At 45.1% G+C, this 26,971-nt stretch overlaps 1 protein-coding gene across 23 annotated transcripts in view; it reads right to left on the reverse strand.

The window, feature by feature from the left end:
• The window catches only part of PPP6R3 (protein phosphatase 6 regulatory subunit 3), a 124,527-nt gene that overhangs the window by 16,811 nt on the left and 80,745 nt on the right, over nucleotides 1-26,971 (reverse strand). For 13 of the 23 annotated variants that reach the window (XM_055580608.1, XM_055580590.1, XM_055580591.1 and 10 more), the window contains 10 exons: nucleotides 26,636-26,788; nucleotides 25,523-25,672; nucleotides 24,480-24,544; nucleotides 21,904-22,019; nucleotides 20,179-20,264; nucleotides 13,971-14,057; nucleotides 9,655-9,752; nucleotides 7,863-7,917; nucleotides 6,890-7,020; nucleotides 1,605-1,726 (listed from right to left, as the gene is read on the reverse strand). In XM_055580608.1, coding sequence (XP_055436583.1) covers nucleotides 1,605-1,726; nucleotides 6,890-7,020; nucleotides 7,863-7,917; nucleotides 9,655-9,752; nucleotides 13,971-14,057; nucleotides 20,179-20,264; nucleotides 21,904-22,019; nucleotides 24,480-24,544; nucleotides 25,523-25,672; nucleotides 26,636-26,788 — 1,063 coding nt within the window. The remainder of the gene's footprint in view (nucleotides 1-1,604; nucleotides 1,727-6,889; nucleotides 7,021-7,862; nucleotides 7,918-9,654; nucleotides 9,753-13,970; nucleotides 14,058-20,178; nucleotides 20,265-21,903; nucleotides 22,020-24,479; nucleotides 24,545-25,522; nucleotides 25,673-26,635; nucleotides 26,789-26,971) is intronic. The other 10 variants (XM_055580611.1, XM_055580605.1, XM_055580610.1 and 7 more) reach the window with 5 other exon arrangements.

Here is a 26,971-nt window from a genome sequence, read left to right on the forward strand (position 1 = left end):
AGCCTTAGGAAAGAATAATAAAATCCTGCTACACACTTGAACATGGATGAACCTGGAGGGCACCATGCTAAGGGAAGTAAACCAGTCACAAAAAGACAAAACACTCCATGATTCCACTTAGGATGAGGTCCCTAGAGGAGTCAAATTCAGAGATAGAAGGTAGAACAGTGGTGGCCAGGGGCTGGGGGAAGGGGAGTGGCGAGTGCTGTTAATGGGTATAGCTTCAGCTTTGCAAGGTGAGAAAGTTCTAGAGGCTCCACTGCACAACAGTGTGAATACACAACACTACTAAACCACACAGGTGAACACACACACACACACACACACACACACACACACACACACAAGCTGAGAGCTCAGGGCCTCTGGCCGCCTGCCCCCGCTCCTGATGAGCCCCCGTCGTTTCTCACGACTCACACTGAGTCTCGCTGCTGGTCTTCCTATCCCCGAGCACACTTTCCAATCCAGCTTTCACACTGCTACCAAGAGTAATCATGTCGAAATAGATAAGTAACGGGATTCTTAGTAAAATCCTCAGGAGGAGGATTACAACCTCCAAAATAAAATTCTCCTTCCGGCCTCTGGCCTCATCTCCACCATCCCACCCTTCCTGAGCTGCAATCACCAGCGGCGGGTCCCTGTGCCTTCCTAGGAGCTGTTTTCCTGCAAGCAGTCTCATCTCTACTTGTCCTCAGGACACACCCTGTCCTCTGGGAGGGCTCTGCAGAGGCCTGGGGGAGCGGGGCCCGCGTTCTCCCCACACTCTCTATCTGCTCTGAGACTCCGAGGCCCTGGAGGCCCTGCCTGTGCCCCAGCTCCTGGCACACAGCAGGAACCTGACACAGGCCGGCTGGTGTGAACGGCGTCACGCCCTCCTGAAGGTGGTGAGCCGCGAAGGAGAGAGAGTACGGGGACCACGCGGGGTCTGCTGGATGCCTGCCGAGCTCCGAGGTCACGATGAGTTTGAACCTGACCCCCCCGAGTGGGGTTTCAGCCTCTAGAATCGAGGCATAAAAACCCTCCCAGGCAACAGGAAGCACTGTTGGCCTGGAGGAAAGCCCCGGTATCAACCTACACGGCTACTTCATGTGAAAATTTGTCTGAACTTTTAGGCATTAACAGTATTTTTCAAAAGGCCAGTCAACTTAAGTGTTCTCAGCAAGTGGTAAAACATAAATAAGCATTTAGCTGGGAAAATCTTAGGATTACAGGATTCATAAACTGTGAAGACCCTGTTTAAAACTGCTCTGTGAGGTACTTCCTGTGGTTTAGGAGCACTCCTGATTCTACAGTCTTCCCTCATCTTCCCAGAAGCTACAGTCTCTCCCCTTCTGCTCCGGTTCCCAGTCCCTGCAGCCGGAGGATGGACCTACAGATGTGTTGCTGTCCTCTACCCAGATGCACACAGAGGGCTTCCAAACCATAGAGACACCCTCTCATCAAAGGTGTGACTGGTTCCTCCCGTCAGGCCCGGCCCCCGAGACGTAAACCTCCAAGGGAACTCAAATGACACCGTGTGCTCCCACTTAACTACCCTTCAGAGGCTGTCCCAGGCTCTGGGGCCACCTCCACACACAGCGCTGACAGAGAAGGTGGCGACTTACGTTCGCTCAGGTCTACCTCCATTTTGTCCTCCGTGTTGGCACTGCTGGATTCAAACAAGTCTTGTTTTGCTCCATCTTCTTCCTCAGAGTCTGTACTTTCCTCACTGTCTGTACTCCCCGAGCTAAGGAGAAACGTCCAAAATATTACTGCTGCACATCGGCCCCCAGCTAAATCCAGGGTTCAAAAGACATCCCACACCAAAACACTGTGCTGTGCTTCACCTGGGTCCCACGTGCCTGTCACTGTCAGGACTCGCCCCACCCGGGCACCAGCAGCTACCAGTGGGGCTGTGCTTGCAGACTGCTGGGAAACCTTCCAGCTGCCTGGTGTGGAGGTGCCCCCTGGTGGCGAGAGTCCGCACTTCCCTCACGACCAAAGATGCTGAGCTGCTTCTCACGTGCTCACCTCCTGTTCTCAAGCATCTTTAGCCTATTTTACGGAGAAGGCAATGGCACCCCACTCCAGTACTCTTGCCTGGAAAACCCATGGACGGAGGAGCCTGGTGGGCTGCTGTCCATGGGGTCGCTAAGAGTCGGACACGACTGAGCGACCTCACTTTCACTTTTCACTTTCATGCATTGGAGAAGGCAATGGCAACCCACTCCAGTGTTCTTGCCTGGAGAATCCCAGGGACGGGGGAGCCTGGTGGGCTGCCGTCTATGGGGTTGCAGAGTCGGACACAACTGAAGTGACGCAGCAGCAGCAGCCTATTTTAAAAACTGGGTTGTCTTTTCTCCTTACTATAGAGTTTTGAGAGTTCTTCATATGCTCTACATTAATGAGATAGATGATTCACAAATTTTGTCTCTTAGTGCATACGCCTTGTGCTTGCGTTAACATTGTCTTTTGAAGAATATCAGTGTTCAATTTTGATAAAGCTTAACTTACCACAATTTCTTTTCACGTATAGTGCTTCTGGTGTTCTATTTCAGAGATCTTGCCTCACCCAAGGTCACAAAGATTTTCCAGTACTAAAGTTTTCTAATTCTGTGTTTGATTCTGACATAAGATCCGTTTTTGGTTACTATGTATACATAGTAAGTGTACAGAGACCAAGGCCATTTTCCCATGTATAATGTCCAGCTACTCCAGCTCTATTTCTTCCGATGCCTGCCCTCTCTCCACTGGTCTGCCTCTGCACTGCTACCGCCAATCAGACGTCTGTGTGTGTGTGTAGGCCTATTTATGGGCTCTCTATTCTGTCCCGTGATGTACCCCTGTCTTAACTACTGTACCTAGAAGTCAGCCAGCGTTAATACTGTTCTTTATGAAAGCTGTTTTGGCTATTCTAGGTCCTTTGCATCTTCATATAAATTAAAAAATCAACTTATCAACAGCTACCAAAAAACCTGCTATGATTTTGTTTAGAACAGCAATGATTCCAGATCAATCCAGATCTGGGGAGAATTGGCATCGTAATAATACTGTCTTCCAAATCATAAACATTTATCAAGTCTTGATTTCTCTCAGCTGTTCTTAGTGTATGAGCCTTGCACATCTTCTGTCAGATTTGTACATATCTAATATTTTGATGCTACTTTGAATAGTACTATTTAGTAATTTTAATTTCAATTGTTGGCTGCAGTATGTAGAAAAACAATTAGACTGATCCAAGATTGTGCAATCTTGCTACACCCACCAAACTATTCTAGGAGTCTTTTTGTAGATCCCAACAAACTTTCTACATAGACAGTCATGTTGTCTGTGAATAATGGTAATTTTCACTTTTCCTTTCCGATCAGATACCATTTATTTCCTTTTCTTGACTCACTGCACTGGCTAGCGTCTCTAGCACAATACTGAAAAGCAGAGGTTAAGAACAGGCACCCTCATATTGTTCCCAGTCTTGGGAGGAAATCATTTAGTCTTTCACCATTAAGTGGGATGTCAACTGGTAGGTTTATGCACAAGCTTTAAACAAACTGAAGACATTCCCTTATCTCCAGTTTGCTGAGCAGCCCTACCAGGAGCAGATGCTGAACTCAGCCACATGCCTACTGACTTTCAAATGTTAAACCAAGTCTGCACTGCTGGAATCAATCTTGCATGGCCATGATGCACCAATGCTGCCGACATTTGCTAAGATTTTTAAAGGAGCTTTTGTACCTGTGCTCTTTTCACACCATATAATGCAATGCCAGCTTCTGGTATCAAGTTACAAGGAGGTGGCTTCAGACAGTGAGACGGATACTATCCCCCTCCTTTTCAATTTTCTGAAAACTTCCGTAAAAACTGCTGTGATTTCTTCCTGAAACATTTGGTAGAATTCACAAAGTTCTCTGGACCTTGAGTCTTTGTGCGTGTATGTGAGAAGTTTTATACTAAAAATTCAACTTCATCAGCAGACACAGGACTATCTAGGTTATCGTTTCTCTTTTTGGTTGAGGTTTGGTAGTTTGTGTCTTTCAAAGACCATCTAAGTTGTCAGATTTATTGGCAAAGAGTTGCTCCTTGTATTCCTTATTATCCTATTAATATCCGTGGAATCTACAGTGATGTCACCTGTTCTGTTCCTGATTATTAATAATTTGTATCTTTTCTCCTTGATCCTTCTGTCCAGGGGGTATATCAATTTTATTAATCTTCTCAAAGAACAACTTTTAATTATGACCCATCGATTATCATGATTTTCTCTACTGTTTTTCTGTTTCATATTTCTGGCCATTTCTTATGGTGGAAATTGAGGTCACAATAAATTGTGTGGATCACAATCAACTGTGGAAAATTCTGAAAGAGATGGGAATACCAGACCACCTGATCTGTCTCTTGAGAAATTTGTATGCAGGTCAGGAAGCAACAGTTAGAACTGGACATGGAACAAGAGACTGCTTCCAAATAGGAAAAGGAGTACGTCAAGGCTGTATACTGTCACCCTGTTTATTTAACTTGTATGCAGAGTACATCATGAGAAACGCTGGGCTGGAAGAAACACAAGCTGGAATCAAGATTGCCGAGAGAAATATCAATAACCTCAGATATGCAGATGACACCACCCTTATGGCAGAAAGTGAAGAAGAACTCAAAAGCCTCTTGATGAAAGTGAAAGTGGAGAGTGAAAAAGTTGGCTTAAAGCTCAACATTCAGAAAATGAAGATCATGGCATCCGGTCCCATCACTTCATGGGAAATAGATGGGGAAACAGTGGAAACAGTGTCAGACTTTATTTTTTTGGGCTCCAAAATCACTGCAGATGGTGACTGCAGCCATGAAATTAAAAGACACTTACTCCTTGGAAGGAAAGTTATGACCAACCTAGATAGCATATTGAAAAGCAGAGGCATTACTTTGCCAACAAAGGTCTGTCTGGTCAAGGCTATGGTTTTTCTTGTGGTCATGTATGGATGTGAGAGTTGGACTGTGAAGAAGGCTGAGCGCTGAAGAATTGATGCTTTTGAACTGTGGTGTTGGAGAAGACTCTTGAGAGTCCCTTGGACTGCAAGGAGATCCAACCAGTCCATTCTGAAGGAGATCAGCCCTGGGATTTCTTTGGAAGGAATGATGCTAAAGCTGAAACTCCAGTACTTTGGCCACCTCATGCGAAGAGTTGACTCACTGGAAAAAGACTGATGCTGGGAGGGATTGGGGGCAGGAGGAGAAGGGGACGACAGAGGATGAGATGGCTGGATGGCAACACTGACTCGATGGACGTGAGTCTGAGTGAACTCCGGGAGTTGGTGATGGACAGGGAGGCCTGGCGTGCTGCGATTCATGGGGTCACAAAGAGTCGGACACGACTGAGTGACTGAACTGAACTGATTTGTTTCTTCCTTTTTAATGTAAGCAGGTAATGCTAAAAGTGATCCTGTAAGTATATTTCAGTTGCAACGCCCACTTCCTGATAAATACTGAGTTCCCATTTTCTTTCAATTCAAAATACTGTGTAAATTCCCCCTTTTTTCTTTAACTCATGTGTTATTTGCTGCTGCTGCTGCTAAGTCACTTCAGTCGTGTCCAACTCTGTGCGACTCCATAGACGGCAGCCCACCAGGCTCCCCCGTCCCTGGGATTCTCCAGGCAAGAACACTGGAGTGGGCTGCCATTTCCTTCTCCAATGCATGAAAGTGAAGAGTGAAAGTGAAGTCGCTCAGTTGTGTCCGACTCTTAGCGACCCCATGGACTGCAGCCTACCAGGCTTCTGCGCCCATGGGATTTTCCAGGCAAGAGTACTGGAGTGGAGTGCCACTGCCTTCTCCACATGTGTTATTTAGTTTCCACACATTTAGAGTTTTTCTAAAGAACTGTCATTGATTTCTAATTTAATTCCATTGGGTCAGAGAGCATATTTTATATCACCTGAAATCTTTTTTTTACTGACTCTTGCTTTGTGGCCCAGACAGTCTCTCTCACTAAGTAGTTCGTGTACACTTGAAAAGAACCCACACTCTTCTGTGGAGTGCTTTAAAAATCCCCAGACGGTCAAGCTGGTTGCTAGTATTATGTAAGTGTTCTATACTCTTACGGCCTATTATTTGTATCAATTACGAGGGGAGGAGTGTTGAAACATCTAGCTGTAACTGTGGAATCTGTCTACTTCTCTTTGCACTTCTATCAGTTTTTGCTCTGTGTATTCTGAAGCCCTGTTATTAGGAGTGTAGATATTGATAGAACTGGCATGCTCTCCTAATAACCACTTTATGACCTTTTAATCTTTTCATTTGAAATCTACTTTAATATTAATAGATTCCTCTACCTTTTAACCTGTTTAAATCTTTTTTATTTTAAAATTTAAGTTCTTAAATAATTTAAATCATTTCCCATAGGTGGCAGTAAGTCAGGCCTCTTTTTTTTTTTTAATCCAATCTGACAAGATCTGCTTTTTATTTGGGGTTTTTGGACAGAATTTTGAAAATTGGTCCCAATGCATATCATATGACATGACTCTGTCTCCTCAAGTAAAATTAATTTTTAGAAACAACTTTCCTCTCCCCAGGGAAACTTTCAGATTTTTATAAGAAACAACACTGCTCTGCTGCTCTTATGACTCGTCAGGGAACACTCCTCAAGGCACCGTATGACGGCACTCCTCAGCATCACTTCCCCGTCACAGGAGGCTGTGTCTCGCCAGTTCAGGAACTACATCAGCACACTTGGCGCACTTGCCGCAGGTTACCGTGCCTTGTTCACACTCAGACGAGTGAGGTGGCACCAACTCATACCAGGTAACAAGGGCCTTTCTAATCACGACAAAAGCACTGATCTCTGGGTCAAATGTGTATGTGTGGAGAGGCAAATAATACTTGTTTTATGCACTGGACACTTACTACTATAACAAGCTATCGCTCACCTTGATCGTCTTTGGGATTCTGGTGTGAATGCAATATGCTTTTCCTCCCATATATCTTCCTCATCAGAGCCACCATCATCAAATTGTTGTATTCTTTCCTTACAACATGCTTCAAACAAGGCAATATTTCCCTAAATGAGAGAGGAAAAAATATTTAAAAATCAAGTTATTTTCTGCAAAAGTTACCAATGTAAATCATATTCTTCCATGTCGTTTGGGAAAAAAAAAAAAAAAAAATGCCTATCACCTCTACCAAAGTAAAATGTAAGCATGTAAAGTAAGTAACAACAAAAAGGCCCCCCAAGGACTGGCTTCAAAATTAGCATACAGGAAACTGAGACTGTCTATAGACAGGCTCTCTTCATCTAGTAAGAGCAGCATTTTTGTTCAAGAGCCTCCCTGGGCCACCCGCCTAGCACGCAGCCCCAAAACTACCCTAACAGCAACATTAACCTGTACTTCCTCTGCTTTTACAAGACCAGCTAAGCAGTGAGGAGTGTCAACATCCAATCAGTTAGTCTCCATCTTATCAGAACAGCGAACAAACCAGCAGTCTCTCATGCTAAGTGACATAAAATCAACATTGTGCCCATTCAAATGACACTAACTCCATGTCCATCTGTAGATGTGGCTGACTTGGCATTTCAGAACTGCCTGGTGATGAGGGGCTGGCCCTCATCTGGCCCAAGTTTCTCTCCTGGTGACATTCAGCAGATGCAACAGGCAGCAGGTTGGAGTCAAACTGCTACCTTTGAAGCCAAATGTCTACAATGGCTTCATTAGCCCTGTCACATCTTAAACGAGGGCAGCAAATTTACATGCCTATGGGGCCAGGCAGGCCATGTGCGTGGCTAAAGTCACCACCATCTAAGACAAAGGCTCCTAGAGTCGGGAGCCCCAGCGCACACAGCACCCATTCCCACCGACTGACCTCTCATGTGCCTCGCTACTCGCGATCGGCATGAATACTTACACTTTCATTTGTATTGAGAGTAAAGTTGATGTCTGACACCCGATCAAAAGAAACACTGGAAACAAAAGAGGAGTGCAATAGTTATCTACAGACTCAGAAACAGTACTCATGAAATCATCCAAATGTACAGTATGACAAAAATCTCCATTAGTAAAACCAAATTATTTACATTAAGTGATCCCTCCTCCCTCGGTATAAGGAATTTACACAGGATGGAAGGCCTCAAAGCCTTCCTTATAAACAATGTTTAAGAGCCATGGTAGAAACCATGGTTCTATGGGCCATGCTTACATAACCCCAGAAAGGTTATCTGCAGATAAGACACAGGTTGAAATATGAAAAAAGGGTCACAGACACTGTCAGACCCTGAGCTTTCTCCAGAGAGACAAATGCATACATAAAATACACACACCCTTGAAGTCTTACACTATAATATGGCCCAGATGGGACAAAAATAGGGATTAAAAGAATTCCTAGCCTATTAAATGTGTAATTTTTGAGTAGGTAGGGCTATCTTAGAATCCTTTAAGATCTGTTTGAATCAAACATCATTCCAAGTATCCCATACAAATTCTAAAGAGACTGGATTCCAAACCAGCAACTCTTAACAAATGGGCCCAGACAAGCAGGTGCTGAGACACCACACATTGGGGGGTGGGGGGTGAGGGCTGCAGGCTCTTGTGTGAGTGCTCCCGGGGTGCAGACAACCCCATGTGTAGAGTCCTTGTTCTTCTGGGGCTGAAATGAGCGGATTCTTAGGGCAGCTGACAGCCTCTCCACTGCTCTACTTACTTACAGTGCGGCCTCCAGGACTTCCCTGGTGGCTCAGACGGTAAAGCGTCTGCCTACAACACGGGAGGCCCGGGTCTGCTCCCGGGTGGGGATAGTCCTCTGGAGAAGGGAATGGCCACCTCCTCTAGTACTCTTGCTGGGAGAACCCCATGGACGGAGGCCCCGGTAGGCTACAGTCCATGGGGCCACAAAGAGTCACACACATCTGAGCGACTCAACTTTCTAGGCCCTGGGCCTACACGGCATAGTGTTTGCCACGATCAGAGGGTGTGGAAAAAGTCAGCTTCTCGCCTGCTGTAAACTGCAACTTACGACAAACAGCAGCCTCCACTGGCTATAGTTTAACCACCACTCGAGCATCTATTGCTGGCAGGTGTTGATGACCCTGCTCAGGGCGCTCCCGTGAGAGAGCTCTGCTCAGAGAGCTGCTACACACCTCGAGCAAACAGTTCATTTATAAACACGCGCATTTCCCAAGGTCAGGGGCTAGACCACTTGTCTTCCTCTCTGTGGACGGCTCCCACAGCAGCTGTTCGTGGATTCTGCACATCTCTGGGCTCCTCCTTCCCTGACTGCCTGGCCCTCGGGGGCAGGGAGCCCAGCCCCAACTCCACCTTCCAGTTAGTCACTCAGAGAAGAGAACGCAGGGTGCAGCCTGCTCAGCCACAGTGTGGCTCTGTCCACTGTGCTGTGGAAGGACCAGACCTGCTCAGGCCACTGAACTGACAGAGGGATTAACCACTGCAGACGCTGCGACCCAGCGCCAAACCCTAACAGGGAGGACGACCTGAGTTCCCGCCAAGCCCAAGGGCAGGCTCTCCTATGGGAGTCGCATTCTGCTCCTTCAGTCTCTGGGTGACTCAGGCTGATGGGCTGGACCTGAAGGAACACCTGGAGGGCAGGCTCCTCCCAACTCACAGACACAAGGATTCCCAGAACTCACAAGAATCACCGCCTCTTACAGAGGGCAGGAGTGGAGGACACAGAGAGGCGTACTCACTTGCCAATGTCATCTTGGTCTGCAAACTTCTCATCGTTGAAGCCAAACTGGTCAATAAAATTGGACGTCATTTGTTGCATCTGATAATCAGAAAAGGCCTGGCAACCCCAGGACCAGTGACAGTGATACAATGATTCTAATGACATTCTACACACTATATGCCCATTTATTTTCCAGAACCCCCCCTTATTTATATGTAGCCATAGGGCTTAAAAAGTTGGTGTGTTCTTCTTTAAAAAAAATAAAATAATTTCAAACACAGTTTACCCCAAAAAGGAAATGTTTGGAATTTTGTCCACCAATTATTCTAATGCACATGCCATGTAAGAAGTGTTAAATGACCACTGTCCTCTATTCCGAAATGTCTTGAGAGAGAGGTTTGGGTCTGGTTCAAAAAAGTGATCAAGTGACATGTAACAGTCTGAAATTATAAGGTGTACCGGCCACCTCGGAACACAACCAACCTTAAAACCCAACAAGCGGTAACCACCCTCCATCCCTTTCCGCATCTCCCCACCCCCGTCCACTACAGCCAACATGGCAACAGAGGAAAAACGACTAGTGAGCACAATCCCAATTCTACCACACCAGCTCCAGGGACACTTCATTTTCTTAAAAAAAAAAAAAAAAAAGATTTAAGTCTCAGAGGCTAAGAAGAGTACAAAGTAACTACTAGCCTACCTACCTTAGAGAGAGAACAGAAAGTTTTAACACTGATCAGAAATCACTCTGAAAAACCCACAACACGAGGAGTCAGTTCTGTTTGCTACACCGATTCTACAGAGCACCAGGGCTCTCCGTGAAGAAGGGGGAAGGCTGTGGACCCCACAGAAATGCTGCTGTTCTAACTGTGAACTGCAGCAGGCCAGGGGGACGGTGCAGTCAGCAAATGTGCTCCAGGCTCGCTCAGTCAGGGTTAAAGACATGAAGACAAGCAAGCGCCCTCCTCACTCTGCTGCAAGCAGCCCATACGGAGATGAGCCGTGTGCGCTGCACGTGGACAGAGCTGCCCATGACCGTGCGGGGGTTCAAGCAACAGCTGTGGCTGGACTAAAGGCACTGGCCCTGAGGCCCCTGCCAGGCAGGCCACCAAGCTCTCCTGCGTTCTCCTTTGAGCAGGGCCCACGGATTCCACCCTGCAGAAATGCCTCTGCCGTTAATTCCTGATGATCCATTATGGTGGCAGGGAATTATGGCATGGATAATCCAAATTGTGGATAATTAAAAAATAAACCTTATATTTGGCTTTGGAAGGCATCTTTTCCTTAGATCTAACTTTTTTAGATATATAGTTTACTGAGAACCTAAAACCTCGCTCGCGTTTCTCTAACTCGATACCCACCACTCCCTGCTCACTGTCACACCTTCGAGCTGCCCCCTTTCCTGCCCATAGAGACGACACTGCCTGAGCACCTGCAGGCTGGGGGCAGGCCCCCAGGTGTGCACATGGTAAGGCACACCAAGGCTCTGGGAGTCTGGGTGAGAGCAGAGGGCAAGGACAAGTCCGAAGAGGCTGGGCGAGCTCTGGATGTACGAATATAAAACATTATGAGTAGAAAGAAACCAATTCGTCTGAATCGTTTTATCTCCTATAAGGTAGGACACACGGTTGATAACGTCAAAGGTGCAATAAATGATCACAAAGTCATTCTCCCAAGCAAGCGGTGTAAATCGGGCTGAATTCACTGATAAAAATGTGATCACACAAGGGGAAACGCTCCTTTCCAACTCTTTTGGTTCCTTTTTTTTTTTCTTTAAAAATTTTGTACTTCTACAGATAATACTGTAATACAGATAATACTGTAAGTCTTTTGGGTATAAAAAGGAAGAAATATTCCCAAAAGTGCGCCTTTAAATGCTTCACAACAGAATGTAAATACTACGTGTATTACAAAAACATGTGTGAATGCATACATGTATGAACATATAGCTGTATACACAGATACACGTAAATATGCACACACATATTTGCACTGTCTATCTAACCACCTAAGGAGGAAGACAGACACAGCCTCCACATAGTAACACAGAGGACACGGGAAACCAGCGAGCCACAGCCCTCCATAGTTCTGGGTCCATTGTTGCTTCTAGGAAGACACCACCAGCAAAGAACCTAGGTTTCAAATCTGATTTTTACTAATAAAGCTGTCAAGGCTTACTAAACCCACAGCTGTGAAGACTGTTACTGTATTCTCCCTAAAGCTTTATGAAAGTGCTTTGGACTCTGAGAAATTCAAGTCTGGAAAGCGCCATATGGTTGTACAATTATTAAAAACTTTTAATTACCTTTAAAAAGGGGGGAAAAGCCCCCACGTGTCAAAACCGTCACCCTGGTCAAAGCCAGGGGCTGCTCTGGTCCTTTATTAAGTCAACCTCTTGAGGGGTTCCCCCTGGGCAGCGGGAGTGGTGCCCACCTGCGGCAGCTGGCCCCAATCCTCCAGACACCACATGAGAAGACCTCCTCCCCTTCCCTAGAGGGGCGGCTGCGGGAGGAGGGAGAGCAGACAGCAGCGGCGAGGGAACCAGGAGTGGCAGCAGGGCTGGAAGCAGGTTTGCTCAGTGGCACGCCCTGAGCTCTCTGTGCGCGAGCTTCTCACCAAAGCGACAGACAGAAACTATACGGTTATAATGGAGCCAGCATGAATGTTCTAGGTTAACCTAGACGCGAACTCCTGAACTCAGAAAAAAATGCTTTAGCGTATGCTTCCTATTTTCAAAATGATTCAAGACTGGTCTATAATTTCAATATGCAAAAAAAGTTTACTGGAAGGCTGTCAATCAAAAAATAATCATTATTCTTCCTACTTTTGAGGGTTACATAATGCAGATAAAATCCACAGGAACAGGAGCCTGGTGTCACTAAGGCATTTTGGTGACTGAGATCGGTTCATACACACATCATTCTGAAAATTCTCCCCAGAAAATCTATGACCCTGGAACCGGATCTCGAGAAAGAGATAGGGAATTCACTTTCCAGACACCAGAACATCATCAGCTTGATTAAACTAGCTGCCGCAAACTCCGAGTTCATTAACTTATTTGCAAATATTTACAAGAACAGGGCGTTCTCTTTCTTAAAAGCTATTCACCAGAATCAGAATGACCTTGAAAACGCGCACTGCACACCATTCAGCTTCTCTGTAGAGGCGGAACGATGTGTAATTGGGGTTCAGAGCAGGTTGAGGGGACCAGTTTGATACTATCCAGGCGCTCCAGGGTCGGGGAAGGATCGCTTGAAGGCACGAGGGCTCACAGGAAGCCAGCCAGGCCTCTGGGGTGGCCAGTGCTGCCGGACACAGACCAACGTGTGAGCGGAACAGGAGGCCCACCTGCTGGACAGCTCCCCTGCAGGCTGGCTGCACCCCGCCCCTCACCTCGGGAAGCCAGTCTCCAGGGGCAGTGCCAAGAATCAAGAGAAGCCAAAATGCTACCTCAGGCCCATCCTGAACATGTACACATTAAACTGCCTTAGTCCTAAAATCAGACGACTGCTAGTTCAGCCTATCCTGGGGTGTGTCGGTCTACTTGGACACCAAAAGGCAGGGCCTGCAGAGTCATCAGAAACTTCATCCTGACCCTGCTAAAAGGGGCTTCAGGACTGGGAAAAACATTCAGTGCCAGGGAAGGCAACCACATTAATTTCACTGCCACACCAAATCACCTGACAGGCAAGACTTGGTCCTGACCAAGGGCAGCTTCTCCATATGAGGAGCTAGTACCTCCCAAACCTGATACCCAGAAGGGACAGTGAATTCATTCCTCACCTCCGCAGGAACTACCAAGGGAGGATATATCAGTACGCCCATTTTTATATCCTGTTTTTTGCCCCTGCAAAGATTACCAGGACCTGATAAATGAAGAGGAATTTGGGGACAGGATGAATCTGGGAACGCTACAGAATCTGAAGGTACCAGAAACATATAAGCCATTTGGTTCAGGGACACTGGGTAAGTTACTTTCACTGACATTAAACAAGTCTTCTTAGTCTTCTCCACAAATCCCTACTGCAGGAATCTCTGCATAATGAGCATGTCCGAGACACACGCTTACTGAACTATCCAGGTCATTCAAATCTCCTGAAAAGTTACCCAACTCCTCATCATTATCAGATCTAAAGAAACATGCCCTGGAAATATAATCAACATACACCTTTCTCTCACATACCCAACACTTCCTCTTATAAACACTTTGATCTAACTAGTAAGTAGCCCCCAAACACCCTAATGCATGTCTGACTCCAAAGCTGATTCATAAATGACAACTAAACTAAGCATTTAAAATAAAAACAAAAAACAAAACTTTTAGGCATGACTCACTTGCTGCAAAGAAGAATCCTGTGAGAAACCCGTTTCTTTAAAGTCAATTTCATCATCACTGGATGAATGAATATGGCAGGTTGTAACCTATATGCATAAAAATGTAAAAAACTATTTAAGAGAGAAAAATTTTGGACATTTGTATCAGCATTTTTACGGAAGAAAAATCACATTTAGTTTTTCTCTCAAATGTGTAACAATAGCATGAACAAAAACAAGTAAGAGCTAAGCTGTAAAATCCACCCAATAATTCCAGGGAGCACTTCACTCAATCAGGAGGTTCAGCCGCCTAGCCTTCCGCTGCCCACCTGCAGCTACCTTACCAGTATTACCCACACCACAAAGCATGTGAGACGAATTACTCCATGTATGTGACTTTGATAATTATCTCCAATTAGATGTTTACAAAGCGAAGGAAGAATGGCTCAGATAAAATATAAAATAATTAACTATTTCAAGCCTGAAGGGTAAAACTGCAGTCCCAGGAATCACTAATGAGCCACTAAAAAGCTCAGGTTTAAATACAACCATTTCATTTTGAATTCTTGCACTTCTCACTCATTCTAAGAAAAGCAGTGCTCGTAAGTGCTAAATATGACTTGAGTCAATAGTCCCCTGCTCATTACAAGACCCCAGACCTTCTGCTCCTAACATGTAATCCCTGCCCCTCACAACTTAAAACTAACTCACATTAATTAAATAAACAAAAGCATAAACAGGAACTGCTCACCAATTCACAGTAAGTGATTTTCATTAATTAATTAATTCATTCATAAATGTATTAACAAATAGAAATGACTAAGTACCACACTAATACTGGTAATTGCTACAGAGCAAGTAATAAATGTGAACAGTCTGCAAAATTCTAAGCACAAGCACTGTACTTCTTAGGTAACTTACACTGTGTCTTCTGAGCTACTTGTCCTGTAGCAATGTTCTAGGCAGAGAGCTCTGTCCTCAGGGGAGAAACAGCAGCCGTTAACCGCCAGCCCTTGCAGCTGTGCCCAGAAGCCTGGAGCCACACACACTGGCCTGGTCTGCTCTGTGATGTTCCAACAGCGATTCAGGAAGCCCAGAGTGGAGTCCACAGGGGTCTGTATGTGCTGTGGCTTATGAAATTCTGAATAAATCGCTGTCTGAATAAAACTAATCTCATCTTTCTTTATCTGGACATCTTTGAGGAAGATACTAAGTCCAAGTGAATAACCCAGTTCCCAACTAACTCCCTCTCCATCCTCCCTAAAGTGCAGACAAAACATTCACATGAATTTTGCATGTGAATTTGCATGAATTTTTCTGATGAAATCAAAGCAGAATTTGTGATCTGCCTGCCCGAATCAACCTTGCTTTAGCAAGTAGATGGGAAAAGTGTGTGTGTGTGTGTGTTTGTGTGTGGTGTGGGTTGGGGGATAGTTTGTCCATGATCTGCCTGCCTGAATCAACCATTGCTTTAGCAAGTAGATGGGAAAAGTGTGTGTGTGTGTGTGTGTGTGTGTGGTATGGGTTGGGGGATAGTTTGTCCATGAGAGCCCAACCAGAGTGCAGATGGGAGGGGTGGAATACTGCTTGGTCACGGCAGCTGGCACCTTACAGGGTGACTGCAACTGAGAGCAGGTCAAGTGGCTCCGCTGCAGTGGATTTAGGAGCTTCAGGCCACGTGGCTGGCAAGTCAGTACAAGAATCACACTAATCCCATGGTGGGGGGTGGGGCACACACACAGAAGACAATTCAAAAAGAAAGCCGGGAGAACTAGACAGAGCCAAAAAGGAGTCCACCACTCCAGGTCTGTCTTGCTGTTTCAAGCTCAATAAGAATACAATGTATCCTTATTCATACTTTTTGCTACAAACTAAGAATTTATCAGCTCATTAATGAAAACAAGAAACTAGAGTCTTGTTTTCAAACTTGAGCAACTACTGTGTGCCAGACACTGTGACCCCTTCCATCTTCTCCTTAACTAGTATCCTCAATGCAATTCAAGTAATCTTTTCCTCCAGAAAGAAACTACTGTTTTAGAAAATTATTATTAATAACAGCATAAAGCATGTGCACCTTCTCAATTATTCTGTTGAGAGATGTGGTGATTCTGATTCTACCTACCGGATAATGCAGTCTGAAATCATTATTAATAAAATGAGCTAAAAGATGCAATTTAACTTGTTAATCTTAGTCCCTGATCTAAACTTTCAGAACACACCCCTTTGGAAGCATCTCCAGCTCAATAAAAGCCTCCTTCATTCCTCTTCTTCCAGCTGAAGTCCTGTCATCTTGTTTCTTCTGTCCCACCCACACCTGTTCACCCTTACTGTCAAAGCAGAACCTGAAACCCCATCACTTCTGCTCAAGTCTATCATCACCTCCCTAGGGAGGGTTTCCCGAGAAGCCAATGGCACCCCACTCCAGTACTCTTGCCTGGAAAATCCCATGGACGGAGGAGCCTGGTGGGCTGCAGTCCATGCTAAGGGTCAGACACGACTGAGCGACTTCACTTTCACTTTTCACTTTCATGCATTGGAGAAGGAAATGGCAACCCACTCCAGTGTTCTTGCCTGGAGAATCCCAAGGATGGGGGAGCCTGGTGGGCTGCCGTCTATGGGGTCACACAGAGTCAGACACGGCTGAAGCGACTTAGCAGCAGCAGCAGAGAGGGTTTCTCTCTCATCTGGATGAACGCTGCATCCAGCAGCCTCTCTGCTGCACCTCTAGTCCCACTCGAGTCTGTCCTCAAGCCAGCAGCCATGATGATCCTTTAAATCATGACAGATTTAAAACCACTGACATTAAATCATGGCACTTTTCATTCAGTTCCAAACCCAACGGCTTTTCATCTCACTAAGACCACAACCCCGGGAGCGTGCCTTGAAGCTGCTCGAGATCTCCCGTTTTATTCTCTGCCATGCTCTTTCTGACCTAAATATGCAGGTGCCGTACCGGCCTCTGCACCCGCTCTTCCATCTCCACTCGCCTCAGCCTCTACACCAATATTCTCAAGGACATTTCCCTTGACTACTTAATTTTAAACGCACGTCTGCCCAAAACACTCCAACTCCCTTCCCCTCGCTTACCCTCCCCCTGTGATTATCCACCTCCACTGAGGCAGGGATTTTTGCCAATCTTGTCTAGTGCAATATCCACAGTGTCCAGCATACAGTAGCCACTCAACGAGTTAATGAATTAAGGAACACCAATAAATCATAAAGGAGAATACAGAATCCTAACTTTTAAGAAAGTAACAAGGAGATAAGAACACTCTTGCCAAGCAAGACTATATTCTAAGCAAACTAGACTTTTTTTTTTTAATAAGCGAAAATGCTTTTGTTTTGTGCAAAAAGAGTAAACTATACTCTTGATACTGTAGTGAAAGAAAAAAAAAGCCTTTGAGATGTTACCTTCTTTCATGATAAAATTTCAGATTTATTAACTGTTGTGAAAAGAAAAGGCAAGTAAGAGTTTTCTTTCATCTTGGCTGATTAGGTTGCTAAGCAATCTTAAGTATGACCTGACTGGTAACATCTGAGTGAAAAGTAGAAGCCACAGACTCTTCTCCTTGCTCCACGTAGTCCCACTGTGGACTCCCAGGACCTACATGACCCCGGGCTGGTTAGAAACGCAAACCCTCAGAGGTTCCGCCTCGACCCACTGGGCCTGCAAACAATTCATATGTGCGCTCTGTATTACTCTATACAACCTCCATAAACTATCTCATAAACTACCTCAACATTTAAAAAATACACCCTTGCCCCTGGAGAGGAAGGCAAAGAATGAAACAAACTCAGTTCTCCAAAGTCAGCACAAAAACATTTCCTACGTTTTCTAAATTTATCTAAATCCCTACCAATTTTTACAGTTTGGGGGCTTAGTCAAAACAGTGCAGTCTCTGGATGTTAAAATACCAAGTTTTATTGATAATAAGCTCCCAACACAAAAACATAAAGGGTGTATGAGTCTCTTGTGCATTTACTTTGGCAATATGGGGTCACAAGGTTGAAGTACTTCAAAGAGCTCAGCAAGAAGGCAATTCTGTAACCCTACTGGGACACAACCTGAAACATTCTGGGCAAAAAATGGAGTTTGGAAGCTATAGTTCAAGTCTCCTTGGTGGCCTGGGATTAATGTAAAAGGATCCTTGAAAACCTGGAACCCCCATATCCCTAAAAATATAGTGTCGGCCACAACACTTATGAACAAACTCTTTGGTCAACCCAATACTACAAAGCAGAATTCCCCTCTGAAGGACTCAGACTAACTGCCGGTGGTCTGCCAGTCTTGGGTGTTTGAAACCAAAGAAGCGGGAGGTCCTGAGACAGCAACAGAGTCTCAGGCAACAACAAGATCACACAGCGGGGCCAAATCTACACAGAGATGAGCAATGTTAACAGGGCTCTATTACTGGCCACTTCTGCTACATGAACCAACGGCTCCTTCTTTTGTTTTACTGTGGATTATTTGCACAGTCCAAGTGTTATGGCAGCAAGTGCAACAGGCAAAGGAGAACCAGGCTTCAGTCAGCATGCCAGGTGGAGCCCAGGATAACTCTTCGTGGAAATGTCTGTCTACATTTACCTGACCCAAAGGAGCGGTGCACTAATTTCGTGCTGTGTGGCCATACACGACATTACGCACAGATGACCGACCGCACAGTGCAAAGGAGCCGAGTGTCACCTGAACTGCAATGTAGTCCTTCTTTACATACTGACAAGAGAAATGTACTTGAACTACCAAAGTTTTTAAAAAATCCTGATAACAAGTTTAACTGACATTTTTTACTTCTACCTTTGAAGTTAATCAAAGGGCAAGTTTTAACAAATTTTCCCAAACAAGATCAGAATTAATACTCCTATTTGTCTATAAATAAGAAACAAGTCAAAACTCTCTTTCAAGGAGATCACATTGCCTGCATTCTTAACAAGGACTCAATATGGGGACCTCTAAATTAACAGGTTCAGTTTAAGTATAATTAAGAACAACTTTACTCTGCAATAACACCCTGATCATCCAGAATTTTAACCAATTTGACCAGGGGAGAAAAACAGTTTACGGTGGGTAGTACATTCATTAAAACTGACTTAGCCCTTCCGTGAGAGCACAGGGCTGTCAAAGTGAATGTCACTTCCTCTGCTGGGCTATAACACACTGAGACACAGGGGCCACTAAACCGGCTTTAATTAAATGGCCCCACACAGCTCCCTTTCTACACTTACCTCTTCATAATTCTTTCAGCTTCTAGTACCTAATAATTCTCCCACTATACCCACCTTAACAAGCCACCAATCTGTCAAGAGTCTGTTAAAAGACAACCAAAGTTGTGAGATGATCTACAGAGTGGGAGGCGACAGGCCCTTGGGGCCATGTGACACAGGGTGACCCGGGGACTGCTCTGTAGCACCTCCTACCCCCACCCCCATTTCTAAATTCTGTTCTGAGCAGATAAGGCTGCCAGGTACTTGACTGCCTAACAATCAAGGGAGTTATTGTGTATGAGAAATTCAAGACTGCAGCTGATGAATTTCAAAATCAGAATGAAACATCTGACACGTCTACTTCCATGTACAATCAAGGCTCCCACCTCAGGTATCAGGTGGCATGTGCTTTCAAAAGGATACACCTTCCTTCATCTTCAAAACCAAATCAATACTTACCTTAAAACTTTATGTCTTAAAGACTACATTCCAAAGTCCAATATAATTTTAAAAAATATTATCAATGCCATTGTTCCCTGGCTCAGAGTACCAATCTGTTAAAAGCTGGGGTCCCAAAGTCATCTGCAGAACTTCCCCCAACTGGGAATGACTTTAATGAGGGTAAACTCAACTAAGCAGAAGGAGAAACCAGTTACAGGAACATTTCGGTGCTCCAACCACCCGGAGTTACCCAGGTGTGAGGCAACAAACCCAAGTGTGACGGGATAGCAGGGCTGAGCTGAGGAGCCCGGGGAGCAGGCGCCGAGGGAGGTGAGGCGGTGAGGCAGGAAGCGGGGCTGAGGGGCTGCATGTCCCCTGCGTTGTCCCAGGCCGGAACTGGGAGCCGACTGGACAGACGAGCCAGAGCACTGCGGACGCAACCTCTTTTACTGATAAGAGACACGAACGTACCCCTTGGTCCACCATCACCAGGACAAGTGGAAGAAAGGTGCCTCACATCTTTCTGAATAAGCGGGCAAAGCCCCAGAGCACCAAAATCACAGAAATGTAATCTTGTAGAACCTACTAGATCCACCGTGTTCCTCTTGTTCGTTTCTCCCAAGGAGCTCGTGCAGAACGTCTCCCATCGCTCCCTGACTTCGTCTGGAAGATCTTCAGAGGGGAGAAAAGGAAAAACTCATGATTACTACAGTGACTTTCACACAGGCAGACAGGGATCCCGAGAGGCTGCCACTGTGTAGCTCGCCAGGGTGAGCAAGCCCTGCAGGCTGGGCGCCGGGCCCTGGGAGGCTCAGGGTTACAGAGCTGTGCTCAGTCTGAACCCTGAGGACTTTCAGGAACCCCCCTACCCTGCCCCTGTGGTCTATGCTTGATGCCAAGAGCCCTAACCAGTTACCTGGATTTAACTATATTTTTAGGATCTTTTGGTAAAAACTTAACCTGGAAAATATTAATGTAAATGTTTCCAGTGAACTCCTTATAAAGGTATGGTTAACAGTGGTCCTGCTCCACGGTCACGCGTGTCCAGGAAACACTGCACACGTTGACTCCTGCACACTTTCTTGAGAAATTCTGAGGGCATTTAGCCCCATGGAACCCAGTGTGGGTTCTTAAGTTCCTCAAAGATAATGTTTTCTAAATACTTGAGTCATAGGACAACAAACGGATACATGTGCAATAGTGAAATCCATCCTCTACAGAAAATTTAAAGAAAAGGAGACACAAATAGTTTTATGAGAAAATCAAACTACAGCTGCAATCTGGGAGCCCTCACTAGACTGAAGTTGTTGTCTGAAAATTCTGGTTTAAACGTATGTGCATACACCCTCACACGCACATCTGGGAAGCAACCACCATAAAACTAAGACTGCTCTAAAAGAACACACACGTGACATGGCCAATTCAAGTGTACAGCTAAGGACATGCAGTGAGATGATATGGCTCCTCTCTCTCAAGAAGCAAAATCCCAGGTGGGCAAGCCCCCGTTTTCTCCATCACTGTGCCACAATCGTGCTGCTACTGCACATTCAATAGGCAACAGCCTCCTGAACACAAACATTCTTGAGAGGAGGAGGATAGACCGGGAGCTAGTCTTCAGCAAGCTAACAACTGAACAAATGCGGCACCACGAGGCTAAGACATTTTGCCTCTGGAGTGAGTCACAGGACTAGAAATCCCGCTGGGGCACACGGGGTTCTTCATGTTCTCATCCAGGAGGAGGCGGAGTCAAGGCCGGGGAGCCAGTGAGAAAGGCATCCGCACAGCTTTTTCAAGGAACCTCGGGTTGATTACATTCAAATGCTAGTACAGAAAGAGTCTTTAAGGATATTGGCTAATAGCCCTCATTTTAGTAATAGAGAGATAGAAAAAAATGCTGATAAGTATCTAATATGCTAGTGAAAGGAACTCAAATCCACAGGCCATGCGGGGGCCTTCAGGAAAAAAGAAAACGCAAGAGTAACTAACTGTAGCTCACAAGGCCCTACTGTCAGCCCCTGAGCACTTCAAGCTCATGACTCGTGAACCATGCCCTTAGAGAATCAAAGTGGGTGACTCCAGTTACCGGCCAAGCCTGCCGATACTTAGCAAAAGGACTGCAGGACTAAGAACAGAGACACAGCAAAGAGTTATGTTGTTCACACATTCTCAAGAGTCTCATTCAAATCTCCAGATAATGTGGAAGTAGAAGGAAGCTCCTTAGACAGCTGTTTAAAAAGCTATGAATCCTTCCACACTACCCTTAACTTGTCCAATCCAACAGAAACGACGCTGCAACCGCTGAGCCCGTTACCTCTGATGAGCTGCTGCACCAAGGCACTGTTGGGGCCCTTCTCCGTGCTGTGCACGATGCAGTTGGCTATCCTCGTCAGGTGGCCCATGTAGCCGTGCCGCCGACCTCCCTCGGCCCTGCCAGGGGGCAGAGGACAGATGTTCAGACTCCTGACAGGGTGGGGTGACGACACAGCTGGCTAACTGCTGTGGAGTTAAGCAATCGTTCTAAAATCCGAGCCACCAAGGACAAGAACAGACAGGAGAGGAGGGTAAGGAGTCTTATCAGACTCCGGGTGGGGGGTTGGGGGGGGGGGGAGGGGGCAGTGAAATGTGTGGCAGAAAATAGTCTACTCAAAAAATTACACTGCAGCCTCACAAGACAGGGCAAATTTTGTTCAAGTGTTCAAACCAACCGTCTTTAGTCACATATTATCTGTAAAAACAAAAACACGAACGTTCACCGGCACCTGATGATGCTGTGGCTGTGACTTTCCTTTCTCTCTTTCTGTAAAACTATTTTTCAGACTAAACAGACTGAGAGAACTGAGGTGAGAATTCTACTGGTTCATTTTGCTAAGACAGGATATTAAATTTCAGTCATATTAATCAATTACCAGAGAAAGTTATCTACTAATGGCATTTCTTGAGTTAAAACATTAGCTGACTCGAGGACTTGGCCAAGAGGAGAGGCGGTCACCTTGCATCTGGCCCATACACCACTGGGAGCAGACATGCGCGTTACTCCTCACCCCTTCCCTCACCAGAGTCTGCTCTTCACAACTGACCCATCTTTACACTTAGGACTTCTCACATCACTGTGACCACTCTACCTGAATATTTAAAAAGTGTCAATATTTTAAATTCTATGAAACAGAAGACTTTTGAATGCAGACAGGAGGGAACAAACTGAAGAGATCTTTACTTAAAAGGAGACTCTTTCAGGAGCTACTTTAAAAAAGAAAAAACCACATAATGCTTACAAGCTTGCCTCAAAAATAAAAGTGTCTGCTACCAAGCTTAGAGGTTCCACGGATACCTATAGGTCTGAAGGCACAGGGCGGACTTCAGCTGAACTGCTAAGAGCCTCCCTTGTTCAGTCGCTCAGTCAGGTTAGGGTTAGGGTTAGGGTTAGGGTTAGGGTTAGGGTTAGGGTTAGGGTTAGGGTACTCTTTGCGCCTCTTTCAGTTTCACAGTAAGATTCACAGTAAGAACCTGAATGTTCATTCGGGGCAAATTCTTACAAACTCTGCTGTATTCCCTCAAACCTCCACAAGTGAAAACAAACACCCATCTCCAAGCTTTTTGGCCCAAGGCTCCCTATGTTCTTTATGCTTCCTGTTCAAGGAAACCTTAAAAAGCTCTTTCAGGACCACCAAGAAAGAAGAAATCATCTTAGCCAGGATTTCAGAGGCTGGAGCTCACAGGGAGCAGAGCACTGGTGAGACGAGGAGGCAGAGAGAGGCAGGGAGTCAAGGAAGGCAAAGATGGACCAGAGATGTCCGTCTGGCCACAGAAGGGCTCTCCTCGGAGGAGAGGACCTGAGCCCCAGCCACACTCAACTACAAGCCATCTTTCTCCACAAAGAATCAAAGCAAAGCCCTATCGGTTTTTAGCAATTGATTTTTAAAAGAAATGTATACCCCAAAATGTATGCTTCCATAAATCTGACTTAAAAGCAAACACAAGAATGCCTTGAGAGTGTTTCCCAAACACACCCCCTGCTGCAGAATCTATGGGGAGGCATAAAAGCTCCTTGGGTGTTAGAGAGGAATGCTCATCCCCAACAACACTGCTAGGGGAAACTGTAACAAAGCCACTCACAGGCTGCAACACATGCCACAAGCAACCGTGCCAATCAGCTAACGGAAACTTTCTATAAAAGGAAATACTAGGCAATTTTGCCCTCCTCTAGCTCCAGGCACAAAGTGACTCTAGGAGCTAATTATCATCACGGAGGACTTGCCTATGTCATTCTCTTCCTCCTTCCCATCATTCTCAGAAAAACCACCATTCACAAAGAAACAAGAAGTTTCAAAGGCAGCAACAGAGGAGGGGCGTACTCCCAACCCCTGGTTTCTCCTCAAGACAGGTAGAAAGACAGGGAGATCTAAAAGTAAATTATTAGAAAAATACCTGTTAACAATTAAATGCTCTGGAAGTCCCAAGAGAGCCATTTGTAACTAACTGTAAAGTGGCCTATACCATGTAACTATATCCACTGTTCCCTGTCTAGAGCAAGGGTGCACATTTTCTTCAAATTAAAAATCAGGGCTTCCCTGGAGGCTCAATGGTGAGGAGTCTGCAGGAGACACAGGTTCGGTCCCTGGTCCAGGAAGACCCCACACGTCTCAGAGTGGCAACTGCTAAGCCTGTGCTCTAGAGTCCAAGAGCCACAACTACTGAAACCTGAGCGCCTAGAGCCTGTGCTCTGGAACAAGAGAAGCCACGGCAATAAGAAGCCCACATGCTGGAGCTGGAGGGTGGTCCCGACATGCCACAACTATGCAAAAAAACCTGAGCAGCAACAAAGACCCAGCACAGCCAAATATAAACAAATAATCAAACTGAACTCCTATCAGAAAACAATATACTTACTGTTTCTTCTCATTCATTTCCCAGGCATCAAGTATTCGTTCTATTAACTGACATTTTTGAAAGAGCTGAATAAAAAAGAATGTTTCAGGTTAACATTGACATAAATGTCAAAGTGTCAAAATTTTAAAGTGAAACAGAACTCTAGTTAAACAGAAAAGTGATACATACCACTTTATACATACAACCCAGCAAGCTAAACACAGCTGTGAATTATTGGCTAAATCAGATGCAGTGTGATAAAGTAACTGCTACCAGCGAGCAACTGACCTAAAGCAAAGCCAGGTTTTATTCTGAAATGGAATCATGCCCCAGCAAAAATTTAGTTCACAACCCACAGCAATACTTGTACTTTTCAAATGTGAGCAACACTCACTTCTACATGAACTAACAGTATTGCATTCTTATTAAAAACAGGTGTGGCTGGCCAGTGACCAGAGCTGTGGGCTGCATTATCAGAATGTGCAAAGCCAGTCTCATTCAAAGGTCATGTGTCTTCCCCATCTACTTGGTCACTCCAGGCTAGCCTTGCCCATCTTCAAGGTTTGGGGGTAACACAGTACGAGTGAGAGAATGTCCACAGTCACAGAACTGCAGAGCAAGAAGACACCTGAAGACGACTCGGTAAAATCACCACCTCATATTTAACAGAAGACAACAGATCCCCGCAAGAGGCGTGCTGCTGCAGAGAACCCACCTCTCCCCACTTTCAGTCACAGATTCAGCACCAAACATGAAAACTCAGGAAAGCCAAATAACTGTTCAAGTGTTATATAAATTTGTATTGTTTTTTAATTTCCAAAAGGTTTCTAAATCTTTCAATCTATTGAGTTTACTGAAACTTTTTTAAAACGTTCATCTAATGGTGAACTGCCTAGGATATGATTTATAGAATCACTGGTTAAAAGTACAATCAAAATAAGACAGTTAAATCCTTAGATTCTGAAATCTCATCTCCTACCCTTAGACTTCAATTCACTTCATAACTTAAGTAGAAAACTGCTATAACCAGGAGTGGCAGAAAAAAAGACACCAAGTAAGCTTACATGTTTCAATAACAAGTTGTCACCAGCAGAGTCTTGATCAGTAATTGTGCTATTTTCTGTGTTTTCAAAAGGACTCGCAAGAATCAGTGCAATGCAAATTTCCACTTGTGTATGTAAAAAGTTATTCCATGTATATTTGAAGAACATGTCCTACAAAAAAAAGAAAAGTAATGCTTTCTTTTACTGTCATCTCAATCTTTCAGTCACTACTTCAATACATTCACCAAATTATCAATTAATAAAGGATGTGCTCCTGGTACAATAAAACAAATTAAAAGGAATACATTATTTTTAAAGGCAGTTTAAAATGCCTCCATAGACTAAATAACATATTTGCTCATTCAACATGTCAGAATTTGCAAGGAATCTAATAGAGACCAACAATAAATGCATAAAGACAATAATAAATTTCTCGGAGAAAATCTTTTTGTTTTCACAGTGACTAATACAGATATTAAGTTTAGTAAATTTCCAATGATTTTCAAAGAAATTTATGAGAATTTATTTTGATTCAACAAAATGTTCACTGATGACTCCTGAGCAGTGCCCAGTGCTAGTTGCAAAATATGGTCTCCAATGTCAAGGTGCTCACGCCTTAAAAAATAACTGGGCCAGGCCCGCGGATCCTAAGCACAGGCCTCGGAGCCGGGGACCTCAGGGGTGCGGGAAGTCCAGATAAGACAATCTTAATACCCTCTGCAGCTCTCTCTCAGTGGAAAAAAAACAAAAGCCTGTCCCCTGAAGAGAAGCATTACGAAGGGAAAACAGTGCTGCGGGCAGCAGCCACTTATGGCTCACACAACCCCCAAAGAAAGTGACTACACTCACTCTATCCTCCACGGGAGACCGAGCTTTTGGAGGGAAATGTCTGTGTCTTAACTGTCCTGGAAATTCTCTATAACACAGGCACAGATCTCTACGCAGAGCAACAATAAATCACTACTGAAAAATTAAAAGCACTCAAAATTGATGATAACCTCAAGGGCAAGACTGCCTGCGCTCAGACCAAGAAAAGTCACTGACACGTACTGTGAGTTTATGAGGTTCTACAATCAGTGATCTTATTTATAAAAGCTCAATGGCAAGTGAAGACATCTTTAGGGGACATCTTACCAGTATGACCCCAATGCTATTCAGCTCCATGAGGTCCCCGTTGATGCTGCTGGTATTCGTCTGGAGGAGGCTGGATACCAACCTAACCACACTCAGCCGGGTGTTCCCCACAGGGGGGTCCAGCACGCCCCACGTAGTCTTCATCACACTTTTCTGAGAAAGAAAAAGCTTTCTGATTAGATTCAGTTTAGGACTTCCCTAGCGGCCCAGTGCTGAAGAATCCGCCTGCCAACACAGGGGACACAGGTTTGATCCCTGGTCCAAGAAGATCACACATGCCATGGGGGCAACCAGAGGGCAGCCCCGACTCGCCGCAACTAGAGAAATGCCTGCAGG

The sequence above is a fragment of the Bubalus kerabau genome, chromosome 5 (assembly GCF_029407905.1).
Source record: "Bubalus kerabau isolate K-KA32 ecotype Philippines breed swamp buffalo chromosome 5, PCC_UOA_SB_1v2, whole genome shotgun sequence".
NCBI lineage: Eukaryota > Metazoa > Chordata > Mammalia > Artiodactyla > Bovidae > Bubalus > Bubalus kerabau.